This window comes from Berghia stephanieae, chromosome 12, assembly GCF_034508935.2.
Source record: "Berghia stephanieae isolate SIO BIC M18660-M18661 chromosome 12, UCSD_Bste_1.3, whole genome shotgun sequence".
NCBI classification, from domain to species: Eukaryota; Metazoa; Mollusca; class Gastropoda; order Nudibranchia; family Aeolidiidae; genus Berghia; species Berghia stephanieae.
This window is the reverse complement of record NC_088371.1, coordinates 35015765-35033264: the sequence shown is the minus strand read 5'-3', so window position 1 is coordinate 35033264 and position 17500 is coordinate 35015765. Positions and strand designations below refer to the sequence as shown.

The following is a 17500-nucleotide window of genomic DNA, read 5'->3' as shown; positions in this document are numbered from 1 at the left end:
CAAGATCTGAACCGCTAGGAATTTGGCTGGATGGACTGAAGGACACCCTGTCCATTTCTCTCACGTATTGTTGAAGCAAAGCTCCATTCGGCTTGGACTTGCTATCGTCGTGATTATCATTATCATAATCATTATTATTATTATTATTGCTCCTGTAGTTGTTACCCCTGTTGTTGTTGTTGGTGGTGGTGGTGGTGTTGGTGGTGGTGTTGATGTGGTTGCTGTAGTTGTTGTTGTTGCTGCTGTAGAGACTAACATTGATTTTTGGTACGGTTGTCTGTTGTTGCAGGCCCTCCATTCTTTGGTTCTTGATTTGTCTGATGGAAGGGACAAGGAAACACATTGCAATTATTTGCCATTGTAGCAATGAAAAATTATGATATTGTAATGGTGGTTTGACTTCGGGAAGAGTTGTAGCCAAAAAAAAAAGGTTATTCCTTCAGGGTCATTGGGCCCATGGAGCCGGAGTTTATCCCGGTTTTCATAGCGTGAAACGGATAATAGCAATTGCTTGCTATCCTTTGGATAGGACGCTAGTCTATCACAAAGTACTTTCCGCCAAATCTAACCCAATCACTGTTGGGTGGACCTAGGGATCAGAAAAAAATAATCCCGACTGCACCTGGGATCGATCTTGGTCCCTTTGCGTGTGAAGCGAGTGCTCTACCAACTGAGCTATCGGGAACCCCCCCCCCACCCCCACCCGTACGTATTAACGTTTTAAGGCGATGGGTCATATAGATATGTAATCCGGCTATGTGATCTTGTGATATGACACTCGCCTTCGGACCGGAAAGTCTAGGGTTCGAATCTTGCTCTGAGTGATGCGTGGTTGAGTCCTTGGAAAAGGCTATTTACTAACATTCTCCTCCCGTACCCAGGTGTAAAATGTAAAATGAGTACCTGGCCGTTAACAGCGTTGTCTCTGTCGTAAAAAAATTGCAATATCGCCTAACAGGCGCCACCACGCCTCGTTCTACATGCTACGTGCTAATGTTGGTCATGGACCCTTTATAAAGCGCTTTGAGCACGTTTTGTGGATATTGCTCTATACTAAAGCTCAAGTTTCTTGGGGGTTTTTTTTTTTTTTTTTGTTTGTTTTTCTGTTGTTTTTGTTTTTGTTTTCTGTTCATTGTTGTTGTTGTTTTTTTTTGTTTGTTTTTTTTTAGGGTGGGGTGGGGGGGGGGGGGTGTTGCATCTGGTTTGCGCCTACCTAAAATCGTTTTGTAACCATTCGTAATAAAAGGACGCGGCAGCTTTAACAAATTAAAATCGCATTATACACGCAATATATACGTCAACCGGACAATACAAGAGCTATAATATTCTTTTGTCCAACGTACTCACCGCGTCTGCCGTTCACACCTTGTCTAATGAACCACTTTAAATTATTCCTCCATTCAGCTCCAGCTCAAAGGTCACGCATACAATTAATGAATTTTATCGATTGCCTCCCCTTCGTTGGAACAGAGTTGCAATCCATTATTGAAAGGATTACCGGCGCGACATGGAGAGAACATAATTTTCCGGTTTTAGATTAATTAGAGTGGGCTGGATGCGACCGCCGAATTCGATGAACGGATGAGCAATGGCTATTTAGGCATGTACCCCCCCCCCCCCCCACCCCCGTCCCTCCCCCCTCAATAAACCTACCCCAAAAACTTGAGCTTTTAGACAGAGCAATATCCACTAAACGTTCTCAAAGCGCTTTACAAGGGGTCCCTGACCAATAGCAACACGTGACATGTAGAACGAGACATGCCGCCCGTTAGACGATAATATTACATTGTTTTTACGACAGAGATAGCATTGTTAACGGCCAGTACGGTGAGTGACTGTGAGTAAAGAGCCTTTTCCAAGGAATCGACTAATAATAATAATAATAATAATAATAATAATAATAATAATAATAATAATAATAATAATAATAATAATAATAATAATGATAATAATAATAATAAATAATAATAATAATAATAATAATAATAAAATATAATAATAATAATAATGATAATAATAATAATGATAATAATAATAATAATAATATAATAATAATAATGATAATAATAATAATAATAATAATAATAATAATAATAATAATAATAATAATAATAATAATAATAATATAATAATAATAATAATAATAATAATAATAATAATAATTAATAATAATAATAATAATAATAATAATAATAATAATAATAATAATAATGATTTACAATGGTAATAATTAATAATAATAATAATAATAATAATAATAATAATAATAATAATATAATAATAATAATGATAATAATAATAATATAATAATAATAATAATAATAATAATAATAATAATAATAATAATAATAATAATAATAATAATAATAATAATAAAATAATAATAATATAATAATGATAATAATGATAATAATAATAATAATAATAATAATAATAATAATAATAATAATAATAATAATAATAATAATAATAATAATAATAATAATAATAATGATAATAATACTTTATTCGTCCAAATGTTATTTTTTTGTACAGATGTGTTGAGCAGAAGTAAGCAAATAACTAGGTGTTATAAGTATGTATAATGTGACAGTAATAAAATGTGTAAATTGATGTTTTATTTAGTATCATAAATTCGTGTAAATAAGTTAAGATCAGTTATAATTTTTTTTCAATTTAAATTGAATAAATGGCGATGATATTCTATATGGTTTGTATAAGATCAAAATTATATAAGCTTAAGTAAACTCTATTTCTACTTTAAAAACTATTTTTGCTCACATCACCTTATAAATTAGATTATATAAATTGTATATATTAGTGTAAATAAGTCTAATTCTGTGCTAAAAATATAGAAATTGTGGAACGATTACCGACGTGCACACATATGCAGGTCTGACATCCGAACCCGAGTATGTGCCTAGTTTAACATTGTTGTAATGGACAATATTTTTGCGTCATTTTTTGAGATGTTCATTACAACAATGAGCCTACAAGGATTTGGGTTATCAGACCTGCAAATAAATGCACGTCGGCTATTGCGTATGTTCATTATGTTTATATCGAACTGCTTTATCTGAGAAAAGTGTAAAAGTCAATGCCTACAACACATTTGAATCGGAGGTGTTTGAGAAAATTGTAAAAGTCGATGCCTACAACACATTTGAATCGGAGGTGTCTGAGAAAAGTGTAAAAGTCAATGCCTTCAACACATTTGAATCGGAGGTGTTTGAGAAAATTGTAAAAGTCGATGCCTTCAACACATTTGAATCGGAGGTGTCTGAGAAAAGTGTAATAGTCGATGCCTACAACACATTTGAATCGGAGGTGTCTGAGAAAAGTGTAATAGTCGATGCCTACAACACATTTGAATCGGAGGTGTCTGGAGAAAAGTGTAAAAGTCGATGCCTACTAAACTTTTGAATCGGAGGTGTCTGAATGAAGTGTAAAAGTCAATGCCTACAACACATTTGAATCGGATGTGTCTGAGAAAAGTGTAAAAGTCGATGCCTACAAAACTTTTGAATCGGAGGTGTCTGAGAAAAGTGTAAAAGTCAATGCCTACAAAACTTTTGAATCGGAGGTGTCTGAGAAAAGTGTAATAGTCGATGCCTACAACACATTTGAATCGGAGGTGTCTGAGAAAAGTGTAATAGTCGATGCCTACAACACATTTGAATCGGAGGTGTCTGAGAAAAGTGTAATAGTCGATGCCTACAACACATTTGAATCGGAGGTGTCTGAGAAAAGTGTAATAGTCGATGCCTACAACACATTTGAATCGGAGGTGTCTGGAGAAAAGTGTAAAAGTCGATGCCTACTAAACTTTTGAATCGGAGGTGTCTGAATGAAGTGTAAAAGTCAATGCCTACAACACATTTGAATCGGATGTGTCTGAGAAAAGTGTAAAAGTCAATGCCTACAAAACTTTTGAATCGGAGGTGTCTGAGAAAAGTGAAGACAAAATGGAATGGTCACAGATCCAGCAATAATCTACGCCTGTTCCATTGATCAGGAGGTCTGAGTGTTGATCCCCTGGCAAAGCCGGGTGACTTTTCATATATTTTTTACCCTCAGCTTTATCGGGCAGTCCACCTGACAGTGATTGGGTAGCTGGATCTGTTATATCTGTCGGAAAGTACCTTGAGATAGACTAGCGTCCAAAGGATAGCAAGCAATTTCTACTGTTCCTTTCACGCTATAGAAACCGGGATAATCTCTGAAAGACGACTAATTTATCGGATGGTTTCATATAACTTTCTAGATTTTTATTTTAAGCCAATGCCTTCTCACAAAAAAATTCAATTTCTAATTCGTTTTGTCTGGAAATGAAAAATCTAATTGCGGATTCATCTATTATTGATGCTATTGGAAAATGTTTGATTCCTGATACACACCGGTCTATGGTGACAGTGAAAATATGTGGGCCTTATTGTGATGGCTGGGGTGGTGGCGATGGTGGTAGTGATTGTGGTTGTGGTGGTGTTTGTCGGTGGTGGTGTTTGTGGTGCTGGCGATGGCGGTAGTGATTGTGGTGGTGGTGGTGTTTGTCGGTGGTGGTGTTTGTGGTGGCGATGGTGGTTGTAATTGTGGTGGTGCTGGTGTTTGTGGTGGTGGCGATGGTGGTAGTGATTGTGGTGGTGGTGGTGTTTGTCAGTGGTGGTGTTTGTGGTGGTGGCGATGGCGGTAGTGATTGTGGTGGTGTTGATGGTGATAATGATTGTAATTGTGGTGGTGTTGATGGTGATAGTGATTGTAATTGTGGTAGTGTTGATGGTGATAGTGATTGTGGTGGTGTTGGTGTTTGTCGGTGGTGTTGATGGTGATAATGTTTGTGGTGGTGTTGATGGTGATAGTGATTGTAGTTGTGGTAGTGTTGGTGTTTGTCGGTGGTGTTGATGGTGATAATGTTTGTGGTGGTGTTGATGGTGATAGTGATTGTAATTGTGGTGGTGTTGGTGTTTGTCGGTGGTGTTGATGGTGATAATGAGTGTGGTGGTGTTGATGGTGATAGTGATTGTAATTGTGGTGGTGTTGATGGTGATAGTGATTGTAATTGTGGTGGTGTTGATGGTGATAGTGATTGTAATTGTGGTGGTGTTGATGGTGATAGTGATTGTAATTGTGGTGGTGTTAGTGTTTGTCGGTGGTGTTGATGGTGATAATGATTGTGGTGGTGTTGATGGTGATAGTGATTGCAATTGTGGTAGTGTTGGTGTTTGTCGGTGGTGTTGATGGTGATAATGTTTGTGGTGGTGTTGATGGTGATAGTGATTGTAATTGTGGTGGTGTTGGTGTTTGTCGGTGGTGTTGATGGTGATAATGTTTGTGGTGGTGTTGATGGTGATAGTGATTGTAGTTGTGGTAGTGTTGGTGTTTGTCGGTGGTGTTGATGGTGATAATGTTTGTGGTTGTGTTGATGGTGATAGTGATTGTAATTGTGGTGGTGTTGGTGTTTGTCGGTGGTGTTGATGGTGATAATGAGTGTGGTGGTGTTGATGGTGATAGTGATTGTAATTGTGGTGGTGTTGGTGTTTGTCGGTGGTGTTGATGGTGATAATGAGTGTGGTGGTGTTGATGGTGATAGTGATTGTAATTGTGGTGGTGTTGATGGTGATAGTGATTGTAATTGTGGTGGTGTTGATGGTGATAGTGATTGTAATTGTGGTGGTGTTGGTGTTTGTCGGTGGCGTTGATGGTGATAATGATTGTGGTGGTGTTGATGGTGATAGTGATTGTAATTGTGGTGGTGTTAGTGTTTGTCGGTGGTGTTGATGGTGATAATGAGTGTGGTGGTGTTGATGGTGATAGTGATTGTAATTGTGGTGGTGTTGGTGTTTGTCGGTGGTGTTGATGGTGATAATGATTGTGGTGGTGTTGATGGTGATAGTGATTGTAATTGTGGTGGTGTTGGTGTTTGTCGGTGGTGTTGATGGTGATAATGATTGTGGTGGTGTTGATGGTGATAGTGATTGTAATTGTGGTGGTGTTGATGGTGATAGTGATTGTAATTGTGGTGGTGTTGGTGTTTGTCGGTGGTGTTGATGGTGATAATGTTTGTGGTGGTGTTGATGGTGATAGTGATTGTAGTTGTGGTAGTGTTGGTGTTTGTCGGTGGTGTTGATGGTGATAATGTTTGTGGTGGTGTTGATGGTGATAGTGTTTGTGGTGGTGTTGGTGTTTGTCGGCGGTGTTGATGGTTATAATGATTGTGGTGGTGATGATGGTGGTAGTGATTGTAATTGTGGTGGTGTTAGTGCTTGTCAGTGGTGTTGATGGTGATAATGAGTGTGGTGGTGTTGATGGTGATAGTGATTGTAATTGTGGTGGTGTTGGTGTTTGTCGGTGGTGTTGATGGTGATAATGATTGTGGTGGTGTTGATGGTGATAATGATTGTGGTGGTGTTGATAGTGATAATGATTGTGGTAGTGTTGATGGTGATAATGATTGTGGTGGTGTTGATGGTGATAATGATTGTAATTGTGGTAGTGTTGGTGTTTGTCAGTGGTGTTGATGGTGATAATGTTTGTGGTAGTGTTGATGGTGTTGGTGTTTGTGGTGGTGTTGATGTTTCTCAGTGGTGGTGTTTGTGGTGACGGTCATGAAGGTCAAGACGTTAGTGAGAGTATGACACTCGCCTTCGGACCAGAAGGTCCTGGCTTCGAGTCCCGCTCTGAGCGGCGCATAATCGCAAAAGGCTCTTTACTCACATTTTCTCATCGTACTCAGGTGTGAAATGAGTACCTTGCTGTTAACAGCTTTGTCTCTGTTGGAACAATAATTGTAATATCGCCAGACAGGCGCCCTAAGTGTTAAGTGTTGCTGTTTGCTAAGGACCCCTTGTAAAGCGTTTTTGTGCACATTTAGTGGATATTGCGCTATATAAAAGCTCCAACTGCCTTTATATCATGTTGTTGTGAACATTATTAAATGTATTTGTTTCTCCCTTTAATCAGTTTCAACGGGCTTTGCCTGTCCCCTTACAAAGGCCAAGGGCCGAAACGTCATTTCTAAGTAAAACACAAACAAGATTTTTTTAAACTCAAAATCTTCTTAATCATTTTAAAAGTAGGAGGGGGAATTAGGCTAAAACCGTGCAAATTCCGGTTGAAAGCATGAAAATGTGCATACAGGTTACCAAGACCCATTAAAAAACCATCTGCAGAAAACCAAAGTCAGAAATCGGATAAAATGCAAGAGTGAATGAGTAAATGTTTAGCAGCGTTTTTAAAGTGCGAAGGTTTATTTGTTTGTTTGTTTGTTTGTTTTTTTGTTTTTTTGTTGTTTTTTTTTGGGGGGGGGGGGGGTTTGTTGTTTTTTGGGGTTTTTTTTTTGTTTGTTTTGGTTATGTTTTTTTAAAAATTCATTTCTTTATATATCAAATGCCGGAGAAAAATCATAACTATCTAATATTTATATATTTCTTCTTATCACTATTTGCTATTACTGTTATGTACCTTGAGTAATATACAAATTGATCCAACAATACAGATCTGTTTGTTTACATTGATTAGAAAACAGAGAACTAAAAAAAAAATTGTTTAAAAAGAAAGAAAGAAAGAAAAAGAAAGGTGCATAAAAGGTTATTCATCTCGGGTGTAAATCAACCTTTTCAAAGACAACAACAACAACAACAACAAACAACAAACAAAATTACATTTTTTAAAATAAATAAACAAAAAGAAAGAAAGAAAGAAAGAAATTAAAAATATCAAGATAAGAGGATTGTAAAAAAATCCCTCAACAACCTTGTTTTCGAATTCCTATCGGATTTGGTCTGTTAATTCTCTTGTGTTTCTCGCGAGATTGATGAATATCGAACGGACTCTTCATAAAAAAAAAGGGTTTAATGTGAACAGGAAAGAGTTAATTCCCCTTTGTGTTCTTTGACTTCATCCAGTCAGTCAGCAAAGATGTGAAATGGAAAAAAATATTTAATGAAAAGCAATACATTTATTTGATTTCTAATTCTAATACACCGCTCTGACATTTCTATACATAACCCACCGTCTCAAAGCGGTAAGATGTCGAGGTGGTAATTGAATCTATAGTTAATACGCTTCAACTGTCGTGACGTCACTTCCCTCGTAATGACGCGTGGTAACTTAGTAACTGGCTCTAAACTTCCGGAACAATGGCGGACGCCCTTATGAAATATTTCTCCGACGAGCATAAAAGCGTATCCAGAGGGGAAAAAAACCCACATAGAATTGATCATGTTTTGATTTTTACACATTCTGATCACAAGACATATGAAAAGTTCTAGTTCTAGCCAGCATGAATAATAAAAAGTACAGATTTTCTTTGTTTAGAACGACGACGGCCGCCGTTGCTGGGCGATGTGACATCAGACTATTGAATCCATTTACAAATATGAAAAAGTAAAGTAGCCCTTCAGAGCCATTCGGCCCATGGGATCGGAGTTTATCCCGGTTTCCTTAGCGTGAAACGAACAATAGCTTTTGGATACGACGTTAGTCTACCGCAAAGTACTTTCAGTCAAATCTAACATACTCAGCTACCCATTCACTGCTAGGTGGACAAGGGTGGGAGAGGGGGGGGTTGAAAAATCTCGATTGCACCCGGGATCGATCTTAATCCTTTTGCGTGTGAAGCGAGCGTTACCCCCTACAAATATGAAACACGGGGATAAGTTCTACTATTCCTTTTTGTGATGTCAAAATAGGAACTGAAGTAGAAGCTTTAATTTGATAAACGAAGACAGAGAATGTGGACGTTTCGGGTTACCCCTTTATCAACAAAATACGATGAATGAAACACTATGGTAAAGACGAATGAGAAAATGGCGTTGTTCGGGTGACTTGTTAATTTAGTGTTTCATTCATCGTGTTATGTTGATAAAGGGGTAACCCGAAACGTCTACATTATCTGTCTTCATTGATTAGATTGCAGCTTCCATTCTTTTTCCTATTTATATTTATCACAATAAGGATAATACGCTTCAACAGTCGTAACCTCACTTCCCTCGTAATGACGCATGGTAACTTAGTAACTGGCTCTAAACTTCCGGAACAATGGCGGACGCCCGTATGAACTATTTCTCCGGCGAGCATAAAAGCGTATGCAGAGGAAAAAAAAACATAATAAATCTGATCATGTTTTGACTTTTACACATTCTGATCACAAGACATATGAAAAGTTCTAGCCAGCATGAAGAATAAAAAGTACCGATTTTCTTTGCTTAGAACCACGATGGCCGCCGTTGCTGGACGACGTGACATCAGACTATTGAATCCAATTGTATGGACATTTGGGAGGGAGGGTGGGGGTGGAAGGGGGGGGGGTGGGGAGGCAACGTGACTCAGTGGTATAGTCTTTGCTTCGTAACCGAAAGGTACCGAGTTCGACTACATGTCGCAATGTGAGCAAGTCACCTCTTCCTCTAGCTCAGTTCGGGTCTTGTGGTATGACACTCGCTTTCGGATCGGAAGGTCCTGGGTTCGAGTCTCGCTCGGCGCGTTGTTGAGTCCTTGGAAAAGGCTCTTTACTCACATTCTCTCACCGTACTTAGGTGTAAAATGAGTTCCTGGCCGTTAACAGCGTTGTCTTTGTAGGAAAAAAAAAATTCTAACATCGCCTTACAGGCGACATGTCTAGTTCTACATAATATTATGTGTTGCTGTCGGTCAGGGACCCTTTGTAAAGTGCTTTGAGCGCGTTTAGTGGATATTGCGCTATATCAAATCTCAATTTTTTTTTCTTTACGTTTGGATCTCTTTGTTTTGGGTTTCTTTTGAACGTGTCCATTTACATTTTAGCAGGCAGCCCCGAGGATACAGAACATTTCATTTCATCTGAATCTATGGGCTTGACTTAATAATGGACGACATTTATTGACGTTGGTTTGAGAGTAGATGAGCCCATATAACAATTTGAATTTATCAGAGCTGCAAATACGTTCACGACGGTGCACACTAAAAGTTGTTTGTCGAACATCTCTTTTGCTTGTTTTGTTGGGATTTTTTGTTTGTTTTGCTTTTCGTTGTTTTCTTTTTGTTTTCGTTGATTTTATTGTGCTGCTGCTGTTGTTGTTGTTGTTTTTGTTTACTTTCTTTTATTTTATTTTGCTCATACGGCTTTCATTTTGTTTTTTGTTAGGGTTTTTATTTGTTCTATTTGTTGTTGTTTTTGTTGTTGTTGTTGTTGTTTTCTATGTCATCATCTATTTTATGATAATATATACAGCTTTTTTTTTTGTCTGCTGTTTTTTTTTTTTTTTTTTTTTTGATTTTGTTTTTGTTTATTTTGAATACCTTATAGATAGTATGCGCTTGGCTAAGAAGCTCATAACATTGCCATCCGGAAGTATAACGGGCCAACACATAAAACTGTGTGTATCCACGAACGTTTATAATCGGGTTAATACAGTTCAGTGAGCATTACTCATAAACGCGGATGGCAAAAAACAATAACAAAGACCTAAGTGACGTCATCTTCGAACTATCTATCAAGCTCACAATTCTTTCTCTTGTTGTGGTTTGTAGTTGTAGTAATAATACTATGACCACCAGTCAGAACCTTGTCAGCATGGTTTGCCCATTTATTTAAGTCCGTGCTATGTCAAGAAATGAATTGGGTTCAATAGTCTGATGTCACGTCGCCCAGCAACGGCGGCCATCGTGGTTCTAAACAAACAAAATCGATTCTTTTTATTCTTCATGCTGGCTAGAACTTCACATATGTCTTGCGATCAGAATGTGTAAAACTCAAAAACATGATCAGATTTATAATGGGTTTTTTTTCTCCTCTGGATACGCTTTTATGCTCGTCGGAGAAATATTTCATAAGGGCGTCCGCCTTTGTTCCGATAGTTTAGAGCCATATACTAAGTTACCATGCGTCATAACGAGGGAAGTGACGACTGTTGAAGCGTATTGATATCCAACGAGAAGTCAAAAAAGACTTTAATACGAGACTTCTTAGGTATTATATATCAACTTCTATATCAACTTCTCTCAGCGTACCCAGGTGTAAAATGAGTACCTGTCCGTTTAAAACGTCCGTTGTCTCAGTCAAAAGTAAAATGGTAATATCGCCATGAATGCGTCATCATGTCTCGTCCTACATGTCAAGTGTTGCTGTTGGATTGGGACCATTTTAAAGCACTTTGAGAACATTTAATTGATATGCCAGTATGATAAATAATAATAATAATGATAATAATAATAATGATAATAATAATAATGGTAATAATAATAATATTAATAATAATAATAGTAATATTAATAATAATAATAATAATAATAATAATAATAAATAAATAATAATAATAATAATAATAATAATAATAATAATAATAATAAAAATATAATAAAAATAATAATAATAATAATAATAATAATAATAATAATAATAATAATAATAATAATAATAATAATATAATAATAATAATAAACAGTAATACTAATAATAATAATATAATAATAATAATAATAATAATAATAATAATAATAATAATAATAATAATAATAATAATACTCTTACAGGGCGGGCGCACGGTATCCTCAACAATGAGGCTCTTGGCGCTTAAAAAGGCTCAACTTTAATACAGAATCTTAACAAATTGGGCGGCGGCCCCGGGGGGGGGGGGGGGGGGGGGATCTCATTCTATCGATCTGTGAAGTAAAATTGTTTTGGCTAGATTTTGAAAAGGTTATTTTGACTTTATACTTTACTGCTATAATAATATTCTTGGGAAAAATAAACAAATACTTTTTAAGATATATAATTTGGCCATAAGTCTCGCCCTTCAAATGTTGACCAACTAGAATGGCCCTCAATTTGTCAAAACCTCTCAAACCTGGGTCTTCCTTGAAGATTCCTTTGAAGTCTCAGGTTTGAGAGGTTTTTTTTTGTTTTTTTTTTTTTACAAGATTAGGGTCAATTCAATCGATCAATAGTTGGAGGACGAGTTTTCTGGCCAAAATTTATAAACCGTGTTGTTATAATATTTAGAGTATAGATAGTATGCGCTTGGCTAAGAAGCTCATAACATTGCCATCCGGAAGTATAACGGACTAACACACAAACTCTGTGTGTATCCATGAACATTTATAGTCGGGTTAATAGATAGAATGCGCTTGGCCAAGGAGTTCACAACATTGCCATCCGGAAGTATAACGGACCAACACACAAACTCTGTGTAACCATGAACTTTTATAGTCTGGTTAATACAGTTTAGTGAGAACAACTCACAAACGCGGATGGCAAAAACAATAACAAAGGCCCGAGTGACGTCATCTGCATACTATCTATACAGTTCAGTGAGCATTACTCATGAACGCGGATGGCAAAAAACAATAACAAAGACCTGAGTGACGTCAACCGCATACTATCTATAGATAGTTCGAAGATGACGTCACTCAGGTCTTTGTTATTGTTTTTTGCCATCCGCGTTTATGAGTAATGCTCACTGAACTGTTTTAACTCGACAAGAACGTTCATAGATACACACAGTTTTGTGTGTTGGTCCGTTATACTTCCGGATGGCAATGTTATGAGTTTCTTGGCCAAGCGCATACTATCTAAACCAGTGTAAAATTTGCTGTGTTTTCCTTCATCGCACTCTTCTTTTTTTTTTTCTCACAACAACAACACCCATGACACCCACCTCTCCCCCTTCTCCATCCATCGCACCGTGATTGAATTAATGATCAATAATTGATGCATTAATTATTTCCAATAAAGATGTCGAATCATGTGTGGACCTCTATCTAATCAAACTCGATCACAGCTCAGTGACTTCGATTTGAATCGATAACGTCAATCTACAACAGTCATATATTATTACGCGTCTAAGCTGACACTTGGTATAATTATAGAAAAGTAGTCCTTCAGAGTCATAGGGACCAGTGGAGCCGGAGTTTATCCCGGTTTCTATAGCGTGAGATGGACAATAGCAAATATTGCTTGCTATCCTTTGGGTAGGACGCTATTCTATAGCAAATGACTTTCTGCCAAATCCAACAGACTCATCTACCTAATCACTTTTGGGTGGATAGGGGGGGGGGGGGGGTCAGAAAAAATCTCGACTGCACCCGGGATCGATCTTGGCCCCTTTGCGTGTGGAGTGAGTACTCTATCAATTGAGCTATCAGGACCCCCCCCCCCCTATATATATAGAGAGAGGGAGAGAGAGAGAGAAATATATATATATTATATATATATATATATATATATATATATATATATATATGTGTGTGTGTGTGTGTGTGTGTGTGTGTATGTTAATGTATGTATAAACCTACATACAAATAATTATATGTTTAAAACATCAAACAACTGTTAAACTTTTCGATAAAAGAAGTTGCTATCAAAACATTCAAAGTGTAAATCTCGTCAATTTCTACAGTACTGTTTTCTCGTTAATTTCAAAATTTTAAGTTTAGATCGATATTTTGACCGTCTGCGTCTGTGAGTATCTGGTCTGTTTTGCTGCTTTCTTGAGTCATACACATTAGTAATAGGATTCAGTAGTCTGATGTCACGACGTCCGGCAACGGCGGCCATCTTGGTTCTAAACAAACAAAATCATTACTTTTTATTCCTCATGCTGGCTAGAACGTTTCATATGCCTTGTGATCAGAATGTGTAAAAGTCAAAGCATGATCAAATTTAAGTGTTTTTTTCTTCTGGAAACGCTTTTATGCTCGCCGGAGAAATATTTCATACGGGCGTCCGCCATTGTTCCGGTAGTTTAGAGCCAGTGTTACTAAGTTACCATGCGTCATTAGGAAGGACTGTTGAAGAGTATTACTTCTTTTCTTCTTCCTGTGGTAACTTGTTTTCAGTTCAAAACTTTCTGGTTGTTTCGCATGATCTCCTGACAATAATGAGCTGTTGTCATTCGGTGGAGGTCAAAGCATGGGTAATGAATTGTTTTCTATAGATAGTATGCGCTTGGTTAAGGAACTCACAACATTGCCATCCGGAAGTATAACGGACCAATACACAAAACTATGCGTAACCATTAATTTTATAGATTTGGTTAATACAATTCAGTGAGAATTACTCATAAACATGGATGGCAAAAAACAAAAACAAATGTCTGAGTGACGTCAACTTCGTTCTATCTATATTATATGAAACAAAATTGACGCCACTCAGCTCTTTGTTATTGTTTTTAGACAGTCATTTTAATGATTAGTTCTCGCTAAAGTCTACCATTCAGACTATAGATAGAACGAGGATGACGTAAATCAGGCCTTTGTTATTGTTTTTTGCCATCCGCGTTTATGAGTAATTCTCACTAAACTCTATTAACCTGACTATAAACGATCATTGTTACCCAAAGTTTTGTGTGTTGGACCGTTATACTTCCGGATGGCAATGTTATGAGGTCTTAGCCAAGCGCATACTATCTATAAACGTTTAAGGTTACACATAGTTTTGTGTGTTGGTCCGTTCTACTTCCGGATGGCAATGCTGTAAGCTTCTTAGCCAAGCGCATACTATCTATAAACGTTTAAGGTGACACATAGATAGTTTCGTGTGTTGGTGCGGATTTTGTGACTTTTTTTTTTTAGCTAAATGCATAGCATCAGTTTTTGGCGGTGTCACATTTGTTGTGGTGTCGTATTAACAACAATGTGTCAATACTCTTCAACAGTGGTAAACGTCACTTCCTTCCTAACGACGCATGGTAACTTAGTAACACTGGCTCTAAACTATGGGAACAATGGCGGACGCCCGTATGAAATATTTCTCCGGCGAGCATAAAAGCGTATTCAGAGGAAATAAACCCCATAAATTTGATCATGTTTTGACTTTTACACATTCTGGTCACAAGGCATATGAAAAGTTCTAGCCAGCATGAAAAATAAAAAGTAATGATTTTCTTTGTTTAGAACCAAGATGGCCGCCGTTGCCGGGCGGCGTGACATCAGACTACTGAATCCAATTGAAATGATAAAAAAGGATGGAGGTCCTACCTTCCTTGTTTCTTGAAATTAGTTTAGAAAACAGCACAGTGTTAAAAAATAGTCATTAATAGTATTGTAAAGCAAAGTGTCATGATATTGTTTACTGTTAGAGATAGTTCTATTTGTCACTTTATTTTCTAATGATCATTGTCTGTACTGTATTGTCTAACTCTTTGTGTTTTCATTTCTTTCCAGATCATGTCGATTTAAATGTTGAATAAAGCCTATATTTTGCATGGCAATCGTTCGAATTACTTTCTAGCTTCACAACACAAGGTATTAATATAAATTTAGAGTTTAAATATCCAATGAATCGAAATTTTTTAAAATATTTCTCAGCAACCTGTGTAAATTATATAAAACCACATCCTTTGAAAACATCACACATTAAAAAAAACTTGAGCTTTTATATAGCGCAATATCCACTAAACGTGCTCAAGGCGCTTTACAATGGGTCCCTGGCCAACAGCAACACATAACATGTAGGACGAGAGGGGGGAGGTGGGGGGGGGGGGGGGGCTGTTTAATCCTTTTTTAGTTTTGATTTAAAATAATCATTAAGATATATTTCTTTAATGGACAAATTAACCCAAATTAAACCAAAAAAAAAAGATTAATGGACATCTTTAAACTGGCAAGACTAGGCAAACATTCTATATGATCAAGACACTTACTCGTGGCAGTACATTGAGAAAATAAAGATTTCCTTCTTCTTTATGTGTATTACATTAGAACTAGTAAAAGTTGAATGAATATATTATGTCATTTTTCTATGACATTTTTATTTTTTGCCATTAAAAAAAATTTGATCTGGCAACGTTAAGATAAAAGGTTGACAACGATTATAACGGATGACTCAAGTAGAAGCGATTAAATCCAAAACCCAGTTTACCAATACAGCGGGATTACGACAAAACGCCTTATGGCTCTAAAAATTTTTGCCAGGAATATATTAGCATATGTGACCTTTAGAATTCGCTTCAACAGTCATGACGTCACTTCCCTCGTAATGACGCATGGTAACTTAGTAACTGGCTCTAAACTATCGGAACAACGATGGACGCCCATATGAAATATTTCTCAGACGAGCATAAAAGTGTATCAAGAGGAGAAAAACATTATAAATATGATCATGTTTTGACTTTTATGCATTAAAGCGGTATTAAGTCGGCATTTGGAAGACGAAGAAAATCGGTTTTAACGTGAAAATGGTCAAAATAATCAAATTTCAGTTTTTGGTCATTTCAGAAACTACATTCATTTTTCTACATAAAAACATAATAATTTATTAAAATATTTGCGATAAGTTGTATAATTTCAAGTTTTAAAATGCAACTATCAGTGACGCATTCAACACGAGAGTTACCATTCTCTCAGATAGCCGACTTAATACCGTTTCGAGGCGAAGGATCACATATGTTAGCAACATCCACTAAACAGGCTCAAAGTTTTTACAAATGGTCCGCCGCAGCCAACAGCAAAACTTGATATAAAATTAGGGCGAGACATGACGCCTGTAGAGCGAAAAAAAATATGATTTTTTTTTTAAACAGAGACAACGGCTATGTACCCATCACATACCTGAGTGGGGTGAGAGAATCTGAGTAAAGAGCCTTTTCCAAGGACTCAACTTTGCGCCGCCTAAGCGAGACTCCAACCAGTGACCTACCGATCCGAAGGCGATGTTGTAATCACTAAACCACAAAGCTAAAAAAAAATAATAATTTCCTCGAAATAGTAACTGGAGCGAAACTGACGTCACTCAGCTCTTTGTTATTGTTTTTAGACAGCCATTTGGACCATGACTTCTCACTAAATTATATCACTCAGTTAAAAAGCGTTCAAGGTTATACACAGTTGTTTATTTTTTATGCTATATCCATCCGGCTGGCGGATGCTGTGAGCATTTTACCTAAACACAAATCTTCAATACTGTTTTTGAGGTGGAAAGCCAGGTATGAAATAACAGATTTCTGGTCAAAATCTTTTTAAAACTCTTTAGTCAATAACGACAATGTACTGTGTATGTGTTTGTGTGCGTGCGCGCGCGCGTGTGTGTGTGTGTGTGGGGGGGGAGAGAGAGAGAGAGAGAGAGAGAGAGAGAGAGAGAGAGAGAGAGAGAGAGAGAGAGGAGGGGGGGGGGGGGCGGGGGGAACAGAGTGATGTCAGTGACAAGTATCGATCAAAAAAAGACAATCAGCAACTGATCTAAAATCAATAATTCGACGAGTTCGTTTGACAGTTGACAGATGTAGTTAAAGGGTCAATGGCGCTGACGTGTCTTGTTCATTCAAGCTACTCAAACAATTAACCCATAGATTTTTGACCAATCAAAACATGGGAATTTGTGACCCCTCGTCTCAAAACGGTATTAAGTCGGGATGATTAAGATGCTGAAAATGGAATTTGTAGCCAGAAATATCATGCTTAAATTGAGTTTATATGCTTTATAGAGGAGAAGGAATATCATATTTTACTGTGCTAAATACCAACGTTTCATATTTTTGACCAGTTTAACTATAATTTGACTTTTTAAGCATCTAGTCCGTCCCGACAT

General features: G+C 37.0%; 1 protein-coding gene across 1 annotated transcript in view; it reads right to left on the bottom strand.

Annotated features, from left to right (window-relative positions):
• Positions 1-16581, bottom strand: part of LOC144958376 (uncharacterized) — a 23773-nt gene extending 7192 nt beyond the window's left edge. Inside the window, exons 1-2 of the mRNA XM_078890347.1 lie at positions 16525-16581; positions 1-317 (exon numbers count right to left, since the gene is read on the bottom strand). The exon at positions 1-317 is cut by the window's left edge and continues 41 nt beyond it. Coding sequence (XP_078746473.1) covers positions 1-298 — 298 coding nt within the window. The 5' untranslated portion in view covers positions 299-317; positions 16525-16581. The remainder of the gene's footprint in view (positions 318-16524) is intronic.
• Between the last annotated feature and the right edge of the window lie 919 nt (positions 16582-17500).